Consider the following 18,679-nt stretch of genomic DNA (forward strand, 5'->3'; position numbering starts at 1 on the left):
ATTCCTAAACGGTTAGGGCCATAACCCACAAAATCGATATGGACCCTTGTGGTACAATTTCACGGAGATCCATACACTTCCACTCAAGTTAATGTCTGAAAACCAAATGTCTTCGGACGACGACGACATCGCCATACCTGTTGCAAATTTTTGCGGTCGTATTAAAACGGGAAATCGGGTCGAAAGGTGTACGATTTGAACTCACTGAATGCACGAGTGACTCTATTTAAAACAAGCATTCTGTGAGTATAGCATGGCAATACATAGTCCCCTACCGGTTACAAATTCATTGTAATGGAACGAAATTCTAACATGATCTATAACTCGTCGTGGTGTAAACTACATAAAAATATCAAGTCAAAATCTTCAAGCATGACGAAAAAAACTGTTGAAAACTGATTATTTAAGTGAATTTTCTATGTCCAAAGACCATAACTCTGCACAAAATTATCAGACTGGAACAAAATTCCAACTTGATCTGTAACTTGTCATGATAAAACTATATACTGATTATCAAATCAATATCTTCAAGAATGACAAACAAATCTACCACTAAATTCTTCAAACAATTTACCAAAGAAAAGGAAAAAATCCAAAATGTCATTTTGTCTTTTAAAAAATGAGTTATTTCCCTTTGAACAGAAATCTACTAATTAATAAGAATTTCATCAAAAAATTAATTCTAGGGAAAGGGCTTTAACTGAACAAAGAGAAAAGCTAAAATCGTGAAAATTGAAGTTGACCTGTAACTTGTCATGATAAATCAATAAACCAAATATCAATATCTTCAAGCACGAAGAAAAAAAGTCTGGAAAACTGATTTGCCGGACTGACAGATGAACAGACAGACAGGCAGACGGAGTGCAAACCTAAAGTCCCCTTCGACTTCGTCGGTAGTTGACTAAAAAAATGTCCGTGCAACACCCGTTAATGTACTGGTTTTCTATATCTCTGAATATATACAAGGAAAATACACAGAAATAAAAAAAAAAAAAACATTTCTTTTATTGAAAATATCTGTAACACAGAAGGGGACCCATGTCCTAAGAGCGTGTGCAAAGATCGAGATATTTTCTAAATTACTCGATCGGAGCCTATAGTGTCGTTGGAATAAAAAATGAAGTAATAACGAGTTTTTAAAAATACATGTTTTTATTTAGAGAACAAAATATAAATTATACAATAACATATGATAAATCTAGTCTCAAAGAAGCTTGTTTCCCGCATTTGACACGACTGGGTGCTATCAACTTATTTTCCATTCGAACCAAAATCATCACCCTTTTTTAGCATACATTGACTTTGTAGTATCATATAAAAAATCATTTAACAAAACTGGACAAAGTAGCTATATAGTATCAAGCTATATTTTTTGTCTGTTTTTTTATTGCTTGTTTATAAAGGACGATCATTTTTTTATTCCTAAATCAAGTTTTTTAAAAACTTTTCGGAGAAGAAAACAGTCCAACAGGGTTTTATGGGTTTATGTAGAAATACAATCGTCATTTATGCAACCCTATCAATATATAGTAATGAATCTTTGCAGAGACGTCTTTAGGGTCATAACCACTATAAAATTTGAATAAGTCTCTCCGAGTTTAAGTCAGAGGTATGCAATTTGAGAATTGACCAATAGCAACCATGAATTCCTGTTTCTAGGCATATGTTCGCCACAACGGAAACCTTGCAATTTTATATGACCTTTCCGCGAAATAATATTTCTGGCATGTTTGGTACATAGCTTAGAACACGCAAATCATTTCGTATTCTGTTGGTTGAGTGGATAACCCGATCACCATCACCATTAGTATAAGATCATATGATCTATAGTTTAATAAGGCAAGGACTTTGTTAAGTGACTAATCATATTCTAGAATTCTCCTAACTGCCATGTCTTGAGTCGTCAGAGCATAAAGGGGAGTTACATGGGGTCCTTCCGTTTCGTACATTATCACTCCCATATATAGGTTTCGATCGGAGTTTAATGTGCAACAGCAAGTCTGCAATGTTCTATGCCTACAGATCAGCATGAAATGCTGTGTTTGTGACAGTTTCCTAGACAACATCATCCTTCTAACAAAATTTTGAAAGAAATTGCTTTACTAGTATATACTTTTATAGATGAAGTTTGGAAATTGTTCCAAAAGAATTCGGAATACGGAATTTATAATGGATTTCCAATTAATTATTTCTTACATTTTGGCACAGTAGTTCGAGAGGAATGTATTTAAGAACGACAGGTGTTTTATTATGACAATAGTTCGCACTGAACTATGGTCCGTGTAAGCTGATCTATGGACGATGATAACCATTTTAAGGTTCAGCGGTCGGTTTCACAAAAAAACTTACGACTATAAGATTGATCGTAAGTTTACTGAATTGTTCATGACTAACGATCAATCTAAGTCGTAAGATTTTTTGTGCAACCGACTCCAGGAAACTATAACCGTTAGCGTAGAAGTTGCTATCGCAATCATTATACTATTAATTTTTCGTTTTGATAGTCCTCCTTTCTTATCTTTGAATTAGCAATGTACCAACATCATAGGAGTGGGGAGTCAAAGGAATGTTAAGTGACTAAGCCAGTTAAAACTGTTTTGGTTGTGTGCACAATTGAGCAAATGTGGTAATTACATATGCAGCTACCTCAATCAATTAAGAGCGAGTTAGATTATGTATGGTTAAATTAATATTTCATAGACTGAAGAGCTGCCTAATCTATATACGTCAACCTCAATCGGAGCGTTGATAAAAACAAATGATACTTGTAAAGACCAGTCAGAAAACAGGTTTCAGTCATTGAAACATGGTCACTACGTTGGGGAAATATTTTCGGCATGAATTGATTTTTAGAAAATATACAAATTAAGAAGGAGGAGCACGATGAGCCATTATCTTAAATTGCAAAAATAGTAAAAAAAAAATTCAATTATTTCATCTAGTTTTATCTATAAATAAATAGGATGATATAATCTGGACTCTTAAGTACAAAATTTTCAGCTATCATATCACTGTAACGTCATTAACAATCTAAAATTTACATTTTACCTTAAATGGATTTTCTACACATATTTTCGGCAAAATTAAATATCAGCCAAGGCCCCACCGTAAAAGATATGTTAAATACATTAATATCTTTTTAAGACATCGTTTATCAAACTTTTTTGGTAAGGCCTAAGCTATCATCTTAATATAATGGCAAGCTCTCAAAGCGGGACTATTTTGGCAGTTTTTGCAGTTCTTCTTTAAAAGCAAGCATTTTAAGTCCTACTTGGATTTTCAAGGCAAAATTTTAAAATACTACTCCAAGAGTTGAAAGATCAATAGTAAACGGGTAACTGAACAACACACAGCGTAGGACATGAATTATAATTATCACTTTTGTCTGGGACATATAGTATTAGTCCCAGCTATTGCAGTAGTTGGATATTTTTCGATATTTGAATTCTTCGATTAGTCATTGGTATGTTCGTATATTGACATAAATGCAAATAAAGTATAAAATGTGGGATATGGCGTAATAATTTAAACAGCAAAAATCCCTGAATGCACATAACAAATTGTAGTTCATTTTGTACTTTATTTACATAAACAGTCAATATAATAAAATAAATGAATAATCGAAGAATTCAAATATAGAGAAATTTTAACTCTGGTTAACACCTCATATGAAGGATTTATCATATACTTATAGAAAATAATGGTATAATTGTACCCCTTGATAAAACGGTAATTTTTACATATTTATTCATTAAATTTGAAGAATGGCCTTAGCCGTGTGATATGACTTTCGTTATCAACTGCTTCCGGTTATTATCGCATGCTTTTCTGTAACGTTATAATAAATGGCATTTCGACGTCACTCGGCAAATTCAAAAATACACCTCAGTGAAAAACAAAGTCGTATAAAAAAACAAATATTACGAAACATGAAAATATATTATTAAGAAAGTAAACAAATAATACAATTAATGCATTTTTTCAAAGTTTTGAAAATAGTTCCTGTCCTGTATGTCTTCTGTTGAAGTATATGATAAAAAAAAACATAACAAGTCATTTTTCATATCAGACCCCTTATCAGCCCATGGTCAAAATCATCCCTCGAGCCGAAAGGCTCTCGGGCTGATATCATGACCTAGGGCTGATATCATGACCTAGGGCTGATAAGGGGTCTGATATGAAAAATGCCATGTTATAATCTATATTTATCATGTTTTATATAACAATTATTTTTATCACGGTGATTGCAACCAATGTAATTAATACTGCTGAAGTCTTGTGAACATTTGAAATGAGTTTGATACATGTAGGTCACAGCCAGGCACTTAATTGTCTCTGTAAAAAATACCTATATAACTTTACTTAACAAAGACACTATAAATATACTTACAATAACTGCATTTGCTTGTTTATAATCTGATTAGTGTAAAAATAGAATAAAGAAAAAGCAAATGTTACAGTATAAAAACATAAAACACGCGCGTCACATCCTTCGAGGACTGAAGTCTAAAACCTTTCTAGCGTGATAAATTTTCAATAGCACTTGGGATTGATAAATATTTACAACAAAATATAAAGTTACAGTCATAGTACACAAGATATACATGTAGTCCTTGTAGGTGAAGTCAATGCTGGCGTTGCCAACGATTCTACATTTGAAAAATTAGATGGTGCTGCCATCGGAGATAATGTCATTGTTGTCACCGGGAACGTTGGAAACTGGAAAGCAGATGCAGAGCAAACCCTTGGGCTCATTGTCGTTATAGGACTAAGGGAACTCCAGAAATGTAAAAATGGAGTTCTTGGTCCAATCATTGGACTAGGCTGCACTAACGGCGAAACGAATTTTGGACTTCCAGGTATAAGAGCACTTAAGGATGATGAAAATATTGATGATGTCATACTGTTAATTTCACTGAAGGACAAGGGCACCGGTTTCGGTTTAGAAGAAGCAGAATTTATAACTACTGATAGTTTACTTCCTCCATTCATTTTATGCATCACAGAATCACTTTTCGATGTGGATAAATTGACAGGTGATGGTGAAGGTGAACAAGATGGAACCCTTGTCTCCGATAAAGTTGTGTTTCCGACCTCCATTACAGTATGGGGTATGGGACTAGGTGTTGTTGTATCCGGTTCTTCCTGTTTAATCCATGACAAGTTTTGAGTATGATTCGGTTGCAATGCATGATTTGCTGAAGACTTTAGTTCCATGGGGTTATACGAAGCAAAATGTGGATATACTTTTTGTCCATATTCCTGTGCCAATGTTTCCATTTTCACTTTAAATGGCACTTTGTTTTCTGTCTTCACTATTTCTGGAAATGAAACAAATTTGTACACAAATTTTTGTCCCATTACTTTTTTAATTATATTTTTGTCATAATAATACCTCAGTGCCCGACTAAGTTTGTCGTAATTCATGTTATGCTTATTCTTGCGCAATCCCCATAGTTTAGCAACTTCTTCTGCATTTATAAGCTTAAATTCACCTTCATTATTTGTCCACTGAATAATCCGACTGTGTTGATTACTAATTAACAATTCCAAAAGAAACTGCCATAATGTGATACTATTTGAATCCATAGCTGGAAAAAAAACAACAAAGTTCGTAATAAGCATTGCTTAATTTGAATATATGTTAAACTACATTTCTACAATAAAGGTAAAAGCATTTTGTGATTAATATTAGTTTGCCTTTTTCATCAAGAGTCTCGTGTGTTTAAATCTCCGTTGATGCTCACCCATATTACAGTCATCTAGACATAAGTTTTAAACTAAATCAGTTATATATAATATGAAAAAATAAACTTTATTAATTGTAGACGTCCTGGAATCCGACAAAAAGTAAGGATACTCGAGCTGTACTGATGTAAATATGAGAAAAAAATTAATATTCTTAAAAATTAATTGTCTAGTGAGTTTCAGATAAGAATTTTATTTCATTTACTTTTACTATTACTAGGTGTTCAAAATTGGCAGAAACAGTGTAATTTTCAAAAAGGGGGTTGAGCTCCAGAAATTTTTTTCACTGACATTTCAAAGAAAACAGTCCTTTCAAGACTTTTTACGGAAATGAGAACAGTGTAAAAAGTGGATGCGTTATAAAACAGCTGTATACAACTTTTTTTTTACCCCCCCCCCCCCCCACCCCTTTTCCAAAAAAATAATATTTGAAGAAATTTTCTTTCTAATTTCTTAAATCTTGTGGAAAAAAAATTGCCCCCCCCCTTTTTCCAAAAAAAATAACATTAGAAGAAATTTCTTTTTGTAAAATGTGGTACAATTTAAGAGACATCAATACACTTAAACACAAGTTATTGTCTGAAAACTAGAAAAATGCTTGTTTTAGACCCTTTTTGGCCCCTAATTACTGAACGGTTTGGGCAATTACCCCCAAAATGAATCCCAACCTTCTACTTGTGGTATTGAACCTTGTGGTACAATTTCAGAGCAATCAAAATACTTATACACCAGTTATTGCCCTGAAACTAGAAAAATGCTTGTTTTGGGCCCCTTTTTTGGCCCCTAATTCCTAAACGATTGGGACCATCACCCCCAAAAACAATCCCAACCTTCCTTTTGTGGTATTGAACCTTTTGGTTAAATTTCATAGAGATCCATACACTTAAACTAAAGTTATTGTCCGGAAACCAAATGTCTTCGGACGACGACGACGCCGACGACGAAGTGATAGCAATATACCACCTGAAATTTTTTTTGCGGTCGTATAAAAAGACCTGTTGTACTTTCAAAGCGCTACGTTTGAAAATTTATAAAATATCAAACACAAAAACGGTTTCCGTTCTAGAGTTGTACGTTATGTTTATCTTGCTTTATTGGGAAGAGTACTAAGGGGCGTGAATAGCCTAAGGCTACATATTTGATTTTGGAACTGTAAAAAATTAACGGAATACGCCCAAGTTTTGAGAAATTTCATGCTCGTGAGCAATTATGCAATTAATTTGGTAAAGTGAGGTTGAATGAAAATTTTTGGTTTTCAACGGTCTGATTAATGCTAATATCAATAAACAAAACCAATTAATATGGCAAACAGAAATCAACGCCAAATACTGGATAACCTGTCCCTTTGGACTAGCACATATAGAAAACGGCGGGGTTAAACAAGTTTGTGGTCGCTCAACCATCAACCTAACCCGAGACAGCGGTACATTTACTGTTGTACCGCCGTCTCGGTTAAGTTGATGGTTGAGCGACCACTAACTTGTGAAAATGACGTCAGGGAAAACCAAATCATATCTGCAAATCATTTTATTGTATACAATGTCACGTAGATATACAAAATTCAATAAGAACAAATATATTACAAAGATTCATGTCCATGTATTTTGGCATTGCTCAAGGTCATGATTTTCCCAGAATGATCATAACGTTTTTACACTAAATCCGTCGGAAGTCGGTGTACTGATTGATATTTTAGTCTGGGAAAACTTGATACATATATTAGTTTACACTGGGAAATGTAACAGAAAAAAAACACTGTAGAAATCAGATGAAAGACATTAAACTCATCAGATCGGTGTTTGAAACTAACAAATTGACAACTAATACTAAAAATACTAGGCCAAGAGTACTCTTAATTACAGAAAGTTAGTTCCATTCAATGTAAACAAAAGCAAACTGCAAAGGAAGAGTATTCCAATATTTTTAGAAAAAACGTTTTATCTCGAATTCAAGTATAACTTCGTCAAAACTATATGTATATCTTAATCTGAAAACGACAGTGATCGGCACGTTAGTGCTATCAATCTGTGTTTACATAAATTTGCATTATTTTCACACTTTTATTTCGTTTCTCATCTTATAAAATCGTATGATGAATCAGCGTTAAAAACTCATTTTATTACATAAACAAACCGAGCGAATTCAAAATTTTTAAACATGTGCGACTAAAAGCTTACGCTATTAAAAAAAAATCTAGTCAGATTAGAGGTGCGACTCTTTAAGAACTTGCAGAATAAAAGCAGTTAGAACGATCTTATTGTCAAAGTCGGATTCCTTTATTGTTGTCAGAACTAATAAGTGGAAAAACATTGGTACGGGCATGTCATTTTTATTATTTTATGACCATGATACTATTTTGTAAACAGATATATTTTTCGGGAAATATGCTCCTTCTAGTATAGTTTACGAAAAATCAAGAAAAACCCAAAACCGGAACGGGATTGACGCACATTGACGTACTGACAGAAAAAAAAATACGGATTGAGGAAGATTTTGGATTCACTGACATCTTATATTGATTTTTAATGAGGTCTTCTACTAATTCTATTCGACTGTCATACAAGTGAGAGGTTTAGCTAGCCATAAAACCAGGTTTAATCCACCAATTTCTATATAAGGAAATGCCTGTACCAAGTCAGGAATATGACAGTTGTTTTCCTTTCGTTCGGTGTGTTTGAGCTTTTCTGCCATTTGATAAAGGACTTTCCGTTTTGAATTTTCCTTGGAGTTCGGTTTTTTCTATTTTACTTTCTACCATTTCGTTTGAATTCAAGACAAGGACAAGCTGTGTTTATCAATATTTGTATTGTCTATTTTGAACTGCCGATGATTGAATACTTTAGAACGCTTTACTTAACAAAACCACATAGAGATGAGAGCCACCACAGAGGGTCCTGTTTGAATAAAGAAGTAATTGTGATGCAGTTTCAGAAGTAATCAGGGTTATTCCATTTAAACATAGCATTTTCCAAAAAATATAAAGTTAGATAGCAGAAACTATTTCGTACATATCCGTGGGATGACTAAGTTGACCGAAGTCTTTGACCATGACTTTTAATGTATGGTTTTCCTCCTTGTTTGTGACACACCTTCTAATAGTAATGACCAGCCATACCAGGTGTTATTTGGATATAAAAAATTACATAGCATGATTAAAACTGAGACAAGATAAATAGGAGGAATGAGTGGTAAATATTACACGCCAATCTAAAACGATTAAATATCAAAAAGATATGAATACTGATATACCCTTTGTACTAGACCGACACGCTAAGTCGGATTTTTAAAATTTTCTTGCTACTCGGGTATCAGTCCACAAGAAGGCATATCATCGTACCGGACGCATTATTCCAACTCAAAATCATCAGTCTGTGTGTTCTTATCCCGAACATGCTGTGTGCTTGTAGGCAAAGCAGACAATAGTTTCGGATTGAACCCCCTACGACCTTCCTTCCACATGCACTCGTGGAGAGCATGTTATCGCACAATTGCTTTTACGTTTATACAATGGCAACGGACAAGAAATATATGATAAAGTGGCATACATTAATCTTTTGACAAAAAGGTGAGCAAATACGCCTTGTTCGAAAACTTCTTTCTTTCTTGAAAGAACGCGTTCACCAGTGACCCAGTTAGTTTTCCTTAAGTTTATCATAAATCGACTTTTGTTCACAACTAATGACGCAATTAGTTTTCTTAGTATACCATACATTACCTTTTGTCTGAGCATTGTTTAGGGTAAATCGATGAGTAAAATGCTCCTGAGCTATGTCGTCGAATGTCATTGGACCCTTTTGTCCATCTGCAAAAAAGTTACCACGAAACATAACTAATATTTATATTGTCTCAATGTCATCTTATATTTGTGTCATTTACAAGTAAGTGAACATTTCCAATGTAATCCAAAGCAGTGATCTAAAGCTAAAATCAAGTCAGGTTCCATGTAAAATTCCCCAAAAACCATAAAAACAACGAATGACTTCACCAATACGCACAAGCAAAAAATAAATTAAGGACATTCTTTGAATATCTTATATGTAACGAATGATACAGCTGAACCTAGAAATTTAATAGGCTAAGGACCGCCCGATACGCGTTTCTTATCACCATCATCACTGTGTCGTGCATTTGAAAACATTTGGAGTGAGGCACCATCAAGGATGTTATGAGAAAAATACATCCTGCTTTTATGATGAATTGACAAAAAGGAACATACGAATGACACACATCTTTTAAAGTAATATTGAACTAAAAATCCGAAGAAAAACAAGTAAACAAAATTTTAATTTAATTATTAAAGGAAAGACTCCTACTGGATACTCATATTTGTATAGCTAAAACACAACTATTTAGTTACAAAGAGACGAGGAAATAACTTTGAGAACTTTCAGATGTATACACATGTTATTTTGATGACTAATCTATTTTGAAAGTGTCTAAATTTTTATAACTTGCATTTTTATCAACAGAATGTCAACATAGTTCTTACGTATATATTGTGTGCTAAGGCATTTATAAAGATGGTTTCTACTTTTGAAAATTATTTGACATCTTAGTATTTTATATATCATATCAACCATAAGCAGAAAACAAGAATGGCACTTGGATGTTTAATATTTGCATTTACTGAGTACATTGAATGTACATGTATCTATATGAAGTCACGTTTGTGACCGAGAATATCCAGTGAAACAATTTTGCATAAAAGATTAGGTACATTTGCAAATGCAGTTACTCTCTTAAACCGATTATGCACAAACCACTGACCTTATAAAATGTCTTTTGTAAGGATCACAGTAATTACCAAAAACTTTTTTTCCAATTCTGCTATGTATATAATTTACCTATTTATTTCATGAATATAATGGAGAATTTCATAAAAGAAAAAGCGACCCCATGTAAAAACATTGGTAATCCATATTTACGTTAAGTTCGTCGTGGTCTCCGGTTTGGCAGTCAAAAATTATATGGAGATTTGACAGGGTCTCGAAAGTTGGTGCCAACAATTGTCCCAAGTTGGACTACTCGTAACGAATGATCATGCAAGTTTCTAAACCGTAAAAATATAATCTTTATGGTTCACTTGTGGAATTATATGCAACTTCATTTTAGCCTAAATGAGTATGAAAACTTACATTATTATATATATCTTATGGTTCCTAATGAGAGGATTCGTGCGCACACACGAACGTGGATGAAAAAAAAAAATTCCAGTATCCCTTAAAATACACCTATCTCGAGTTATTTTTTTTTATGAATGAGTTATACCGATTGACCCGAGGAAATTCTTATGTTAACCAATGTACAGATCAATCATAATGTCTTTTTAGATTTGTTTTATCAGTTTTATATAATATTTTAATTCAATGTTTTTCAAGGAAATCAAACTTAACCTCGTAAAGAAGGTCTTTGTGCTAGTTTGTCAACCAATAACAGAAAAAAAAACTACAGGTAGCAAAGGGGATATTAACCTTAAAAAAGACAACTTTATAATGCCTTATATTTTTGATTTTCTAATCATTTCCTAGTGAACCATACACCTTCAGTTCACTTTCTACTATACAAACAATTCACTTACCTTCCATTCTACAGAAACTCCGTACTGATAAACTGAGTAAGTTCTCTCTCTAAAAAAAATAATTTCAGAAAATTTTACAAAAATTTGCGGAACAATTTTAATTGTTATATATACTAAGGAAGTATTTCATACAAAATTTTACGTTTTCGTATGTCGCATGTGATCTGTCATTTCACTTCCGATAAATGATAGATCAATCAAGATATCTAAAATAACCTCATTTTTCTTAGAAGTATATATGACCCTATCTGCCTGTTTATTTTCATGGTTAAATTGTATATAATCCCCTTTGTCCGTAATTAGTTTATACCCATTTCTACTTATGTTAACCACATTTATTTATATATGTGTTGTCTCGTTTCTTTGTTTGTCCAAGCATAAAAGTGCCATATAAAAATTCAGCTATGGCCATCTCTGCAACTCTTTCTCGGTGGACGCCTGATTTCAGTCCAAATTTGAATTAAAAAACTACTCGTTTTACTTATCACTCTACCAAATGGATTGCATTCTTGTCGCAAAATGTATTGTAGTCTGTGTAGACACAAATAGTGTATTCTAAAACGCAAATAAAACCCCAATCTAAACATATAATTACGGCTATAAAATTAACTGGTGCTGTGTGTTCCTTCTCAAAGGAAAATGTGATTAAATTCTGAATTTTAATGAAATTTATACTTCCTGTTAGGCATTCAATTTGACTTTAAAACCCCTTAATACTATAAAAGGTAAGTGATAACCTATTGGGGGTCACACACTAAGAACCTTTGATGAATCTGAGTTCTTGAAACTTTTTTTAGTGCGTCGTAAGAACAGTTTTGATTGCTTTCTGGGTAAACCACACAGGCACTTGTCTCTGAAAAAAATAACCTATATGCTTTAATATGATACGTGTTATATTAAAGTTTATAGGTATTTTTTTCAGAGACAAATGCCTGTGGTAAACCATGTTATAAAAGTAACATTAGTTGTCATATTAGGGTATGTTTTTTTTGTCACAAACATGTTTAATTTGTTTATATGACAATAAATATTATTACTATCAGGCAATTTAATTGTGAAGTAAGTAATGGTAACTTAAGAATACTCAGTAGAAACAAATTCATTTTTAACCAGTTAGTTTCCATATTTTCGGTAACTCATAAAAAAAAAATCCTGGTTCAGCAAACAAATAAGGAAGGTCAAAATGTTTGCTAAATAAACACCAAAATTCCCTAAATTATAACATTTAATTTGGCAAAACGTTTACACAATTTTAAGCATATATTCGTGGTATCTTTATACTTGTCATGTAAAAACTTTAAAGTCAGAATAACACAAAAAATGATAAACGATAAAATGTGTAAAAAAATAAAAAAAAATAAAGACTGAAATACAAGAAAATTCCGGAAAACTTCTGAAATTTAAAAAATTAAAAAAAAGTCAAATTCACAAACCATGAAAGTGTTAATCCAAACATTGGGTGCCTGTGTCAAGTAAGGCTATCTGGATGGGTTTTTCGTTATTTTTTGTCGTGGTTTGTTATTTTTTTTTTCTCGAAGGTTTATTGTTGTCTGTTGTATTGTCCAACAATTTCGGTAATACTTTTTATGTTTTATTTTTCAAATTATAGAAAAGTTATAACCTAAACCATACTTCAGGGGCGGATCCTGCCATTTTTAAAAGGGGGGTTCCCAACCCAGGATAAAATGGGGGGGGGGGGGGGGGGTTCCAACTATATGTCCCCATTCAAATGCATTGATCGTCAAAAAAGGGGGGTTCCAACCCCCGGACCCCCCCCCCCCCCTCTGGATCTGCCACTGTACTTGCTATTCGATTTGTAAATTTCTAATCAGCGAACACTGTTTATGAATAGTCTGAGGCAATAGCCATTGGTTGATACAAAAGAAAACATCACAGAGATTTTAGATGCTATAGAAATTGAAACGTCTTAGAATGGAAATTTCATTTCTTTTTTAGAAAGAAAATCAGATTAATTATGAAAATACTTTTGCTATAGCAATAATATCACATGATATCGACTGTATACAGAACTTAAGTTTAAAAAAATTTATACTGAAACAATGCAGGGTGCTTTCAAATTAGGCTTCTTTTTAAACATGTCGCTTAAACTTAGGACACAGAGAATCATTAAAAATATATTTATTTATGAAATACGAATCTCAAGTTTGTTGTGTATCTTTCCGTTTGTTTTTCATGTTTGCAGTAAGCAAGTGGCCCATGTTGGGACAATGCTTTTCAATAAAGAATAATTTATATTACACAAAAACTTCAAGTAATGACCCCTCAATCGGACGCCAATGAACGCCATGCAAAAAAAAGGACGAAAAGACAAATTTAAGTCACAAACGACAGAAACCTGGAGTCAGGAAACACGAACTCCATAAAAAAAGCAACGGGAATGAACTAATGTGTTTTTGAAGATTAAGAAGTTCATGTACCACTAGTTGTACCTGTGTCTACCGTGTTGCTAATGATAAGTGTAATTCCGGGTAAGTCCAAAGTGTTGAATATCTTTGAAAGAAAAGTAACACAAAATGCCTCGCCTCTAAATTATCGTGGCATTGGGAATATCGTACAATATTTCCGAAGTCTATGGCAACAATGACTGGAATAATACTAATAACAACGTTCAGTTAAAGTCTTTGAAAATTTCAACAAATAATATAAAACGTTATGTTGTCAGAGTCTCAATGAAAACGCATCTTCGTTTAGCAGGCCAGCTCAATCATAAGGAGTATGCGTCTCCCGGCTGATACGATATTCCAGAGCTTACGTTTCCTTTCAAGATTTTCTTGGGTAGATGCTTTCAACCTGCCCAAACTAGGGTTTCTAGATGGTTGAAACAACACAAAGAAGACAAAAGGCAGAAGAAACCAATTTAAGGGGGGTCAAAAATTGAAGAAAGAAACACAGCATGGTCAAAAGAAAACAAATATATGGACGATACAAGATCGTCATGAGCAACATGAAGGATAACGCAAATAGTACAGGAACTGCTTACCTGTCGGAAAATCGATATGTCAATCCGAGTTTTTGATAGAGTTGGTGTAGCTAAATCTTTTTGAAAATAATTTTCTGTGAAATGTTTTTTATTTTAATATAATCTGTCTAATTTCTTTTTCTTGAGTGTATTTTTTATTATTATTTATTGTCCCAAAGTATTTTCTATTTTTGTTCTCATTACAATACTGAAAACAAATATTTTTTTCTTATTGTCGGATTTATTCTGAAGTCACAGCTATATGTAGAATTATTTAGGGCTGAAGACTTTTTCTGCTTAAAAATGACGTGCAGCCAAGAATGATAATGCTACGGTATCAGGTTTATAATTTTGTACGCTTGACGCGCGTTTCGTCTATAAAAAACTCATCAGTGAAGCTCGAAATGGAATAGTAAAAGGCCAAATAAAGTAAGAAGTTGAACAGCATTTTTTGTAAACATGCCTTATAATAAGGCCTTAATATTAATCGTGTACAAATAAAACATGCAAAGTTACTGAAAAATTACTAATTAGACTAAGTACATATCATTTCCTTTCTTTTTTTTTAAAACTGAATGGGCATGGAATGATAATACACCCATGGTCGTAGCTGCCGTTAGGCACTTTAGGCAAGTGCCAACACATAATTTTTTCACAAAATATTTTTTTTATTAAAAAAGAATAATGACAACGTTATCTGAAGATGCACTTGAATTGTCATTTGAACACTAGTCTTAGTGAATGAAGTATTGAATAGAATTGTATGTACATTATATTCCACCTTATATAGAAACTAAAAACTAGAACTTTGGTTCAGATCATTTCACTTCTATCAACAAACACTTGAATGAACCTCAACATGCTCAAAACCCTGACATTTTATTCTTAGATACATGATTTTTTTTATCAGCTAGTTGTTGTTGGCTTTCAACTAGCTTTCTACTTGGTCTTCATCCGACATACAATAAAAATCCTTGCCAAAGTGGAGCGTCCATTCGGCTGTGCGGGATATATAAATACGCAGTCACGTCTGGTCAGAATGTGGACGTTAAATCTGATTGCCTAGTGTAGAGAGAATGGCACGCTCTCTGTACGTTAAGAACACTTGCAGCAACTCTTTGAGGGGTCCGTAAGTGGTCTACTGAAAGGCAAAATTTCTATCCCTATCCAATTAACCCTCATTTTCCAATGGCATTTCCAAATTTTAAGACCTTCATCCTGGACGACCCCTATAACAGGACCTACCTGTTGTACTTATTGTAAATTTGTTTTTGTCCTGAACATGCCTGAACTATTTGCCACTGGACGTTTAGTAAACAATCAATCAATCAACTAGCTTTCAGGAACTTCGAGAACTCTCAGATCTACGTATAATGACCATAATTATTCAACTTCATAAGCAGGTAGGGATTTTATACTAGTAGTACAGAAAATCAGAAAATATGAATTTCTTGAATTTTTGAGATGGCATATATTTAACAGAATCGAACTTCTGCATTACACAACGACTGTGTGTGCGTGTTTGTGTGGCCGGGGGAGGGTGGAGGTTTAAGAATCAAAAGATGAACGATCGATGCCTAGCCCAAAGGATAGTATTATTATATAGTAGTCTCAGTGTTTACGTGCCTATTTTTTAATGAAGGATCGTCAATATGTACTATCAATTGACGTATATATCAATTATCCTCAATCAAAAGGGAAAAGATATGAAAATACTAAACAGGATGTACTGCTTAATTAAAGGGCTACGATGATCTACGCTATGCAATGCATATTGTAAATATTTTTTTTAGATTTCCGATTGTACTGCGTTAATTCATCAGTCAGATGTTATTGTAAAATTATTTATAATTCTTCGAACTTTTCCTCATGTATATTATCATGATGAAATTACAAGTAAATTTTATGTTTTCTGTACACAAAATTTTGCAACTAAAATGCCAAAACCGTTTTCCGTCGAGGGCGAAGCCCCTGAACCCCCTACCAGGGTGGACCTGCTGGGGGCCTTAAGCGGCCCCCAGTCCCCCTGTCGGAATCTGTGACTACAGTTTATTGGATACCTAGCTACGCCCCTGATTCACCAGCATAGAAAATACCAATGCTCAGTTACACCCTAGGACGAAAATTTGTGTAAATGGAGATTATTTATCCTTGTTTAATCCATTTATAACATTTTAGACTTCTTGGTACTTAGAGCTTGGTATACTGTCTTGTTTAAGACGTTAATTAATCTGATTAGAATTCAAATCCTTCGGAACTCGCCTGCTCGTCGAAGTAAGGATAACGTAATCAGTAATTTATATTTTAATTTGATTGTAAAGACGTATGCTGACCTCTTTAGATGACTTTATGTTTTTGTGTTGTTTGGTTGTTATCTCGATTGCTTATATTCCACATTTTCTTTTATTCACTCCTTCAACATTCATGTACATCATACGATTCATCAGAAAACTGAATTATTGAACATGTGATGTAAATTCAAAAGTCATCGAAGCATGACTATAGTTGACGAGACCTCAGATTTTTGGAAACAATGAAAAGCAGTTGTATACAATACAAAGGGAAACAAAACAAATGACTTTGGTCCACATACTGTATACTATAGTATTAAATATTATTGTGTGCCAAAAAACATATACCGTTGTGTGTTTCTGCTATTGTTCTTAAATCAAATACCATACCATTTCAATGACCACGATTCCACTGGGAAATTTGTAATATGCAATGTATTTCAATCCACCACTATTAACGGTAATGTATAGATCCAAATATAGTGCTGGTTGTAGCCAAAACAAAGGAAAAACTGAGTAAGGCTTGGAGAGTATTACTTAATGAATTTACCCTCCTCTTGTTATATATATATATATATAGAGAGAGAGAGATTCCAGGTTAATCCAGGTCATCTGTCATCATGAACGTTGAAGAATGACAAAAATGTTTGTTTTATGTGGTCAACAAAAGACTTAAATAAAACGTTTTCCCGTGTAAAAGCTCAATTCCAGAAAATTATAGTCCAGTTATAAAGCATTTAAGTCTTGTTTACCCATATTAAACCGGCACATTTACCGAAACATTGCAAGGTCTAAAACTGTACATTAGTTTTTATTTTCGACGAATCCGTATGGTAAAATCCTTGAGACACCAATTCACAGTAAACTTGCAGGAAATACGTCTGGTAAAAATTACAGAATGACTATTAACAGAAGGGGAATCCACCTTCATGATGATGAAATGTCATAGTTGGCTTACGTGTGCAGACTACAAAAAGTCATTATAATAATATTATATTATAAAAAAAACCAACGTTTTCAATATCTTGCAATTTATTAGAAGTGGAATAAAAATAACTTACATAAAATACACCAGTGTAGGTGTATTAGTCCGACGAGTGTCAATGTAAAATTATTATTTGCGTGCGGGGGTGTGTGATGGCATGACAAAGTAGAATTGCGACACACCTGTATTGAGAATTTCTGAAATATTTTATTTGTATCTTCGCTTCATCGTATGTTCTTTAATCCATTTCTCAGATTGAAATCCTACCAAGTAACTAATTGTTACGTTTACTTATTTTTAGTTATTTATATTTATGTCTACCAGGTACTGATTAATATGAACTGGTAAATAATGTACTTTTTGTCGAAAGTGCAAGATTTCAATATAAACAAGATTGACCTAATTAACTTACCTTTATAGTGTTTATTCAGGTGGTCAAAATCAGTTTTAGTGAAATTACTATACACGATACAAGGTCAGTGACTGGCTCATGTATTATGAAATGTGATAAAATGACAAAATGGATTCCATTAAAAAAATCTTCTCTAAAACGATTCGATATTGATGTGACCCGGAAGTTTACAGTGTTTACATATGGAACTCCCAGGTTTACGTCACATAGTGTGACGTCTGCCATTACCTGCACTGACCCCAATACACAACCAATCAATAAATGCTTCCGTGATTAAATATCATTTTTAAATACGTTTCCTTCTTCTTCTTTACTATAGATCGGAGTGTCGTGTAACTTGGCGGAATAATCCTGCGGTAATATGCCAATAAATAATTACTAAATCCAAGACATATATAATCTTAAACACAGCTTCCGACTAGTTTTGTTAAAATTAAAAATATATATAAAAATCCGGATTGTTTTAAAAATGTGATAATATCTAAATAAACTATTAGATAAACTAATCGGCCATTGTAAGAACCCTTTCTCCCTTAAACAAATTATCTCATCAAACCGAAATTTTATATTTAGTAAAATTGAAACTTGAGTGTATCTGTTAACGTTATACCCATACAATCCCCTTTTTGTAATAAAACTGTTAAAATTGCACCTATTCAAGTTTGACAGTTTTTTTTCACTTACG

The 18,679-nt window shown here is 33.3% G+C and overlaps 1 protein-coding gene across 9 annotated transcripts; it reads right to left on the bottom strand.

Moving 5' to 3' along the window:
* Window positions 1-1,133: 1,133 nt before the first annotated feature.
* LOC127702386 (ETS domain-containing protein Elk-3-like) lies at window positions 1,134-18,178 on the bottom strand. 9 transcript variants are annotated; one of them, XM_052206547.1, is made up of 5 exons: window positions 17,995-18,177; window positions 17,373-17,564; window positions 11,327-11,375; window positions 9,464-9,550; window positions 1,134-5,591 (listed from the first exon to the last, which is right to left on the bottom strand). In XM_052206547.1, the coding sequence occupies exons 2-5, from the start codon at window positions 17,400-17,402 to the stop codon at window positions 4,585-4,587; spliced, it is 1,173 nt and encodes a 390-aa protein (XP_052062507.1). In that variant the 5' UTR covers window positions 17,403-17,564; window positions 17,995-18,177; the 3' UTR covers window positions 1,134-4,584. The 9 variants fall into 9 exon arrangements, with proteins under 9 accessions (XP_052062507.1, XP_052062539.1, XP_052062562.1 ...); XM_052206579.1 differs by having other exon boundaries at window positions 17,350-17,564; XM_052206602.1 differs by lacking the exon at window positions 9,464-9,550 and having other exon boundaries at window positions 17,995-18,178.
* Window positions 18,179-18,679: the final 501 nt, after the last annotated feature.

The sequence above is a fragment of the Mytilus californianus genome, unplaced genomic scaffold (genome assembly GCF_021869535.1).
Source record: "Mytilus californianus isolate M0D057914Y unplaced genomic scaffold, xbMytCali1.0.p SCAF_1, whole genome shotgun sequence".
In the NCBI taxonomy this organism is placed as follows: Eukaryota; Metazoa; Mollusca; class Bivalvia; order Mytilida; family Mytilidae; genus Mytilus; species Mytilus californianus.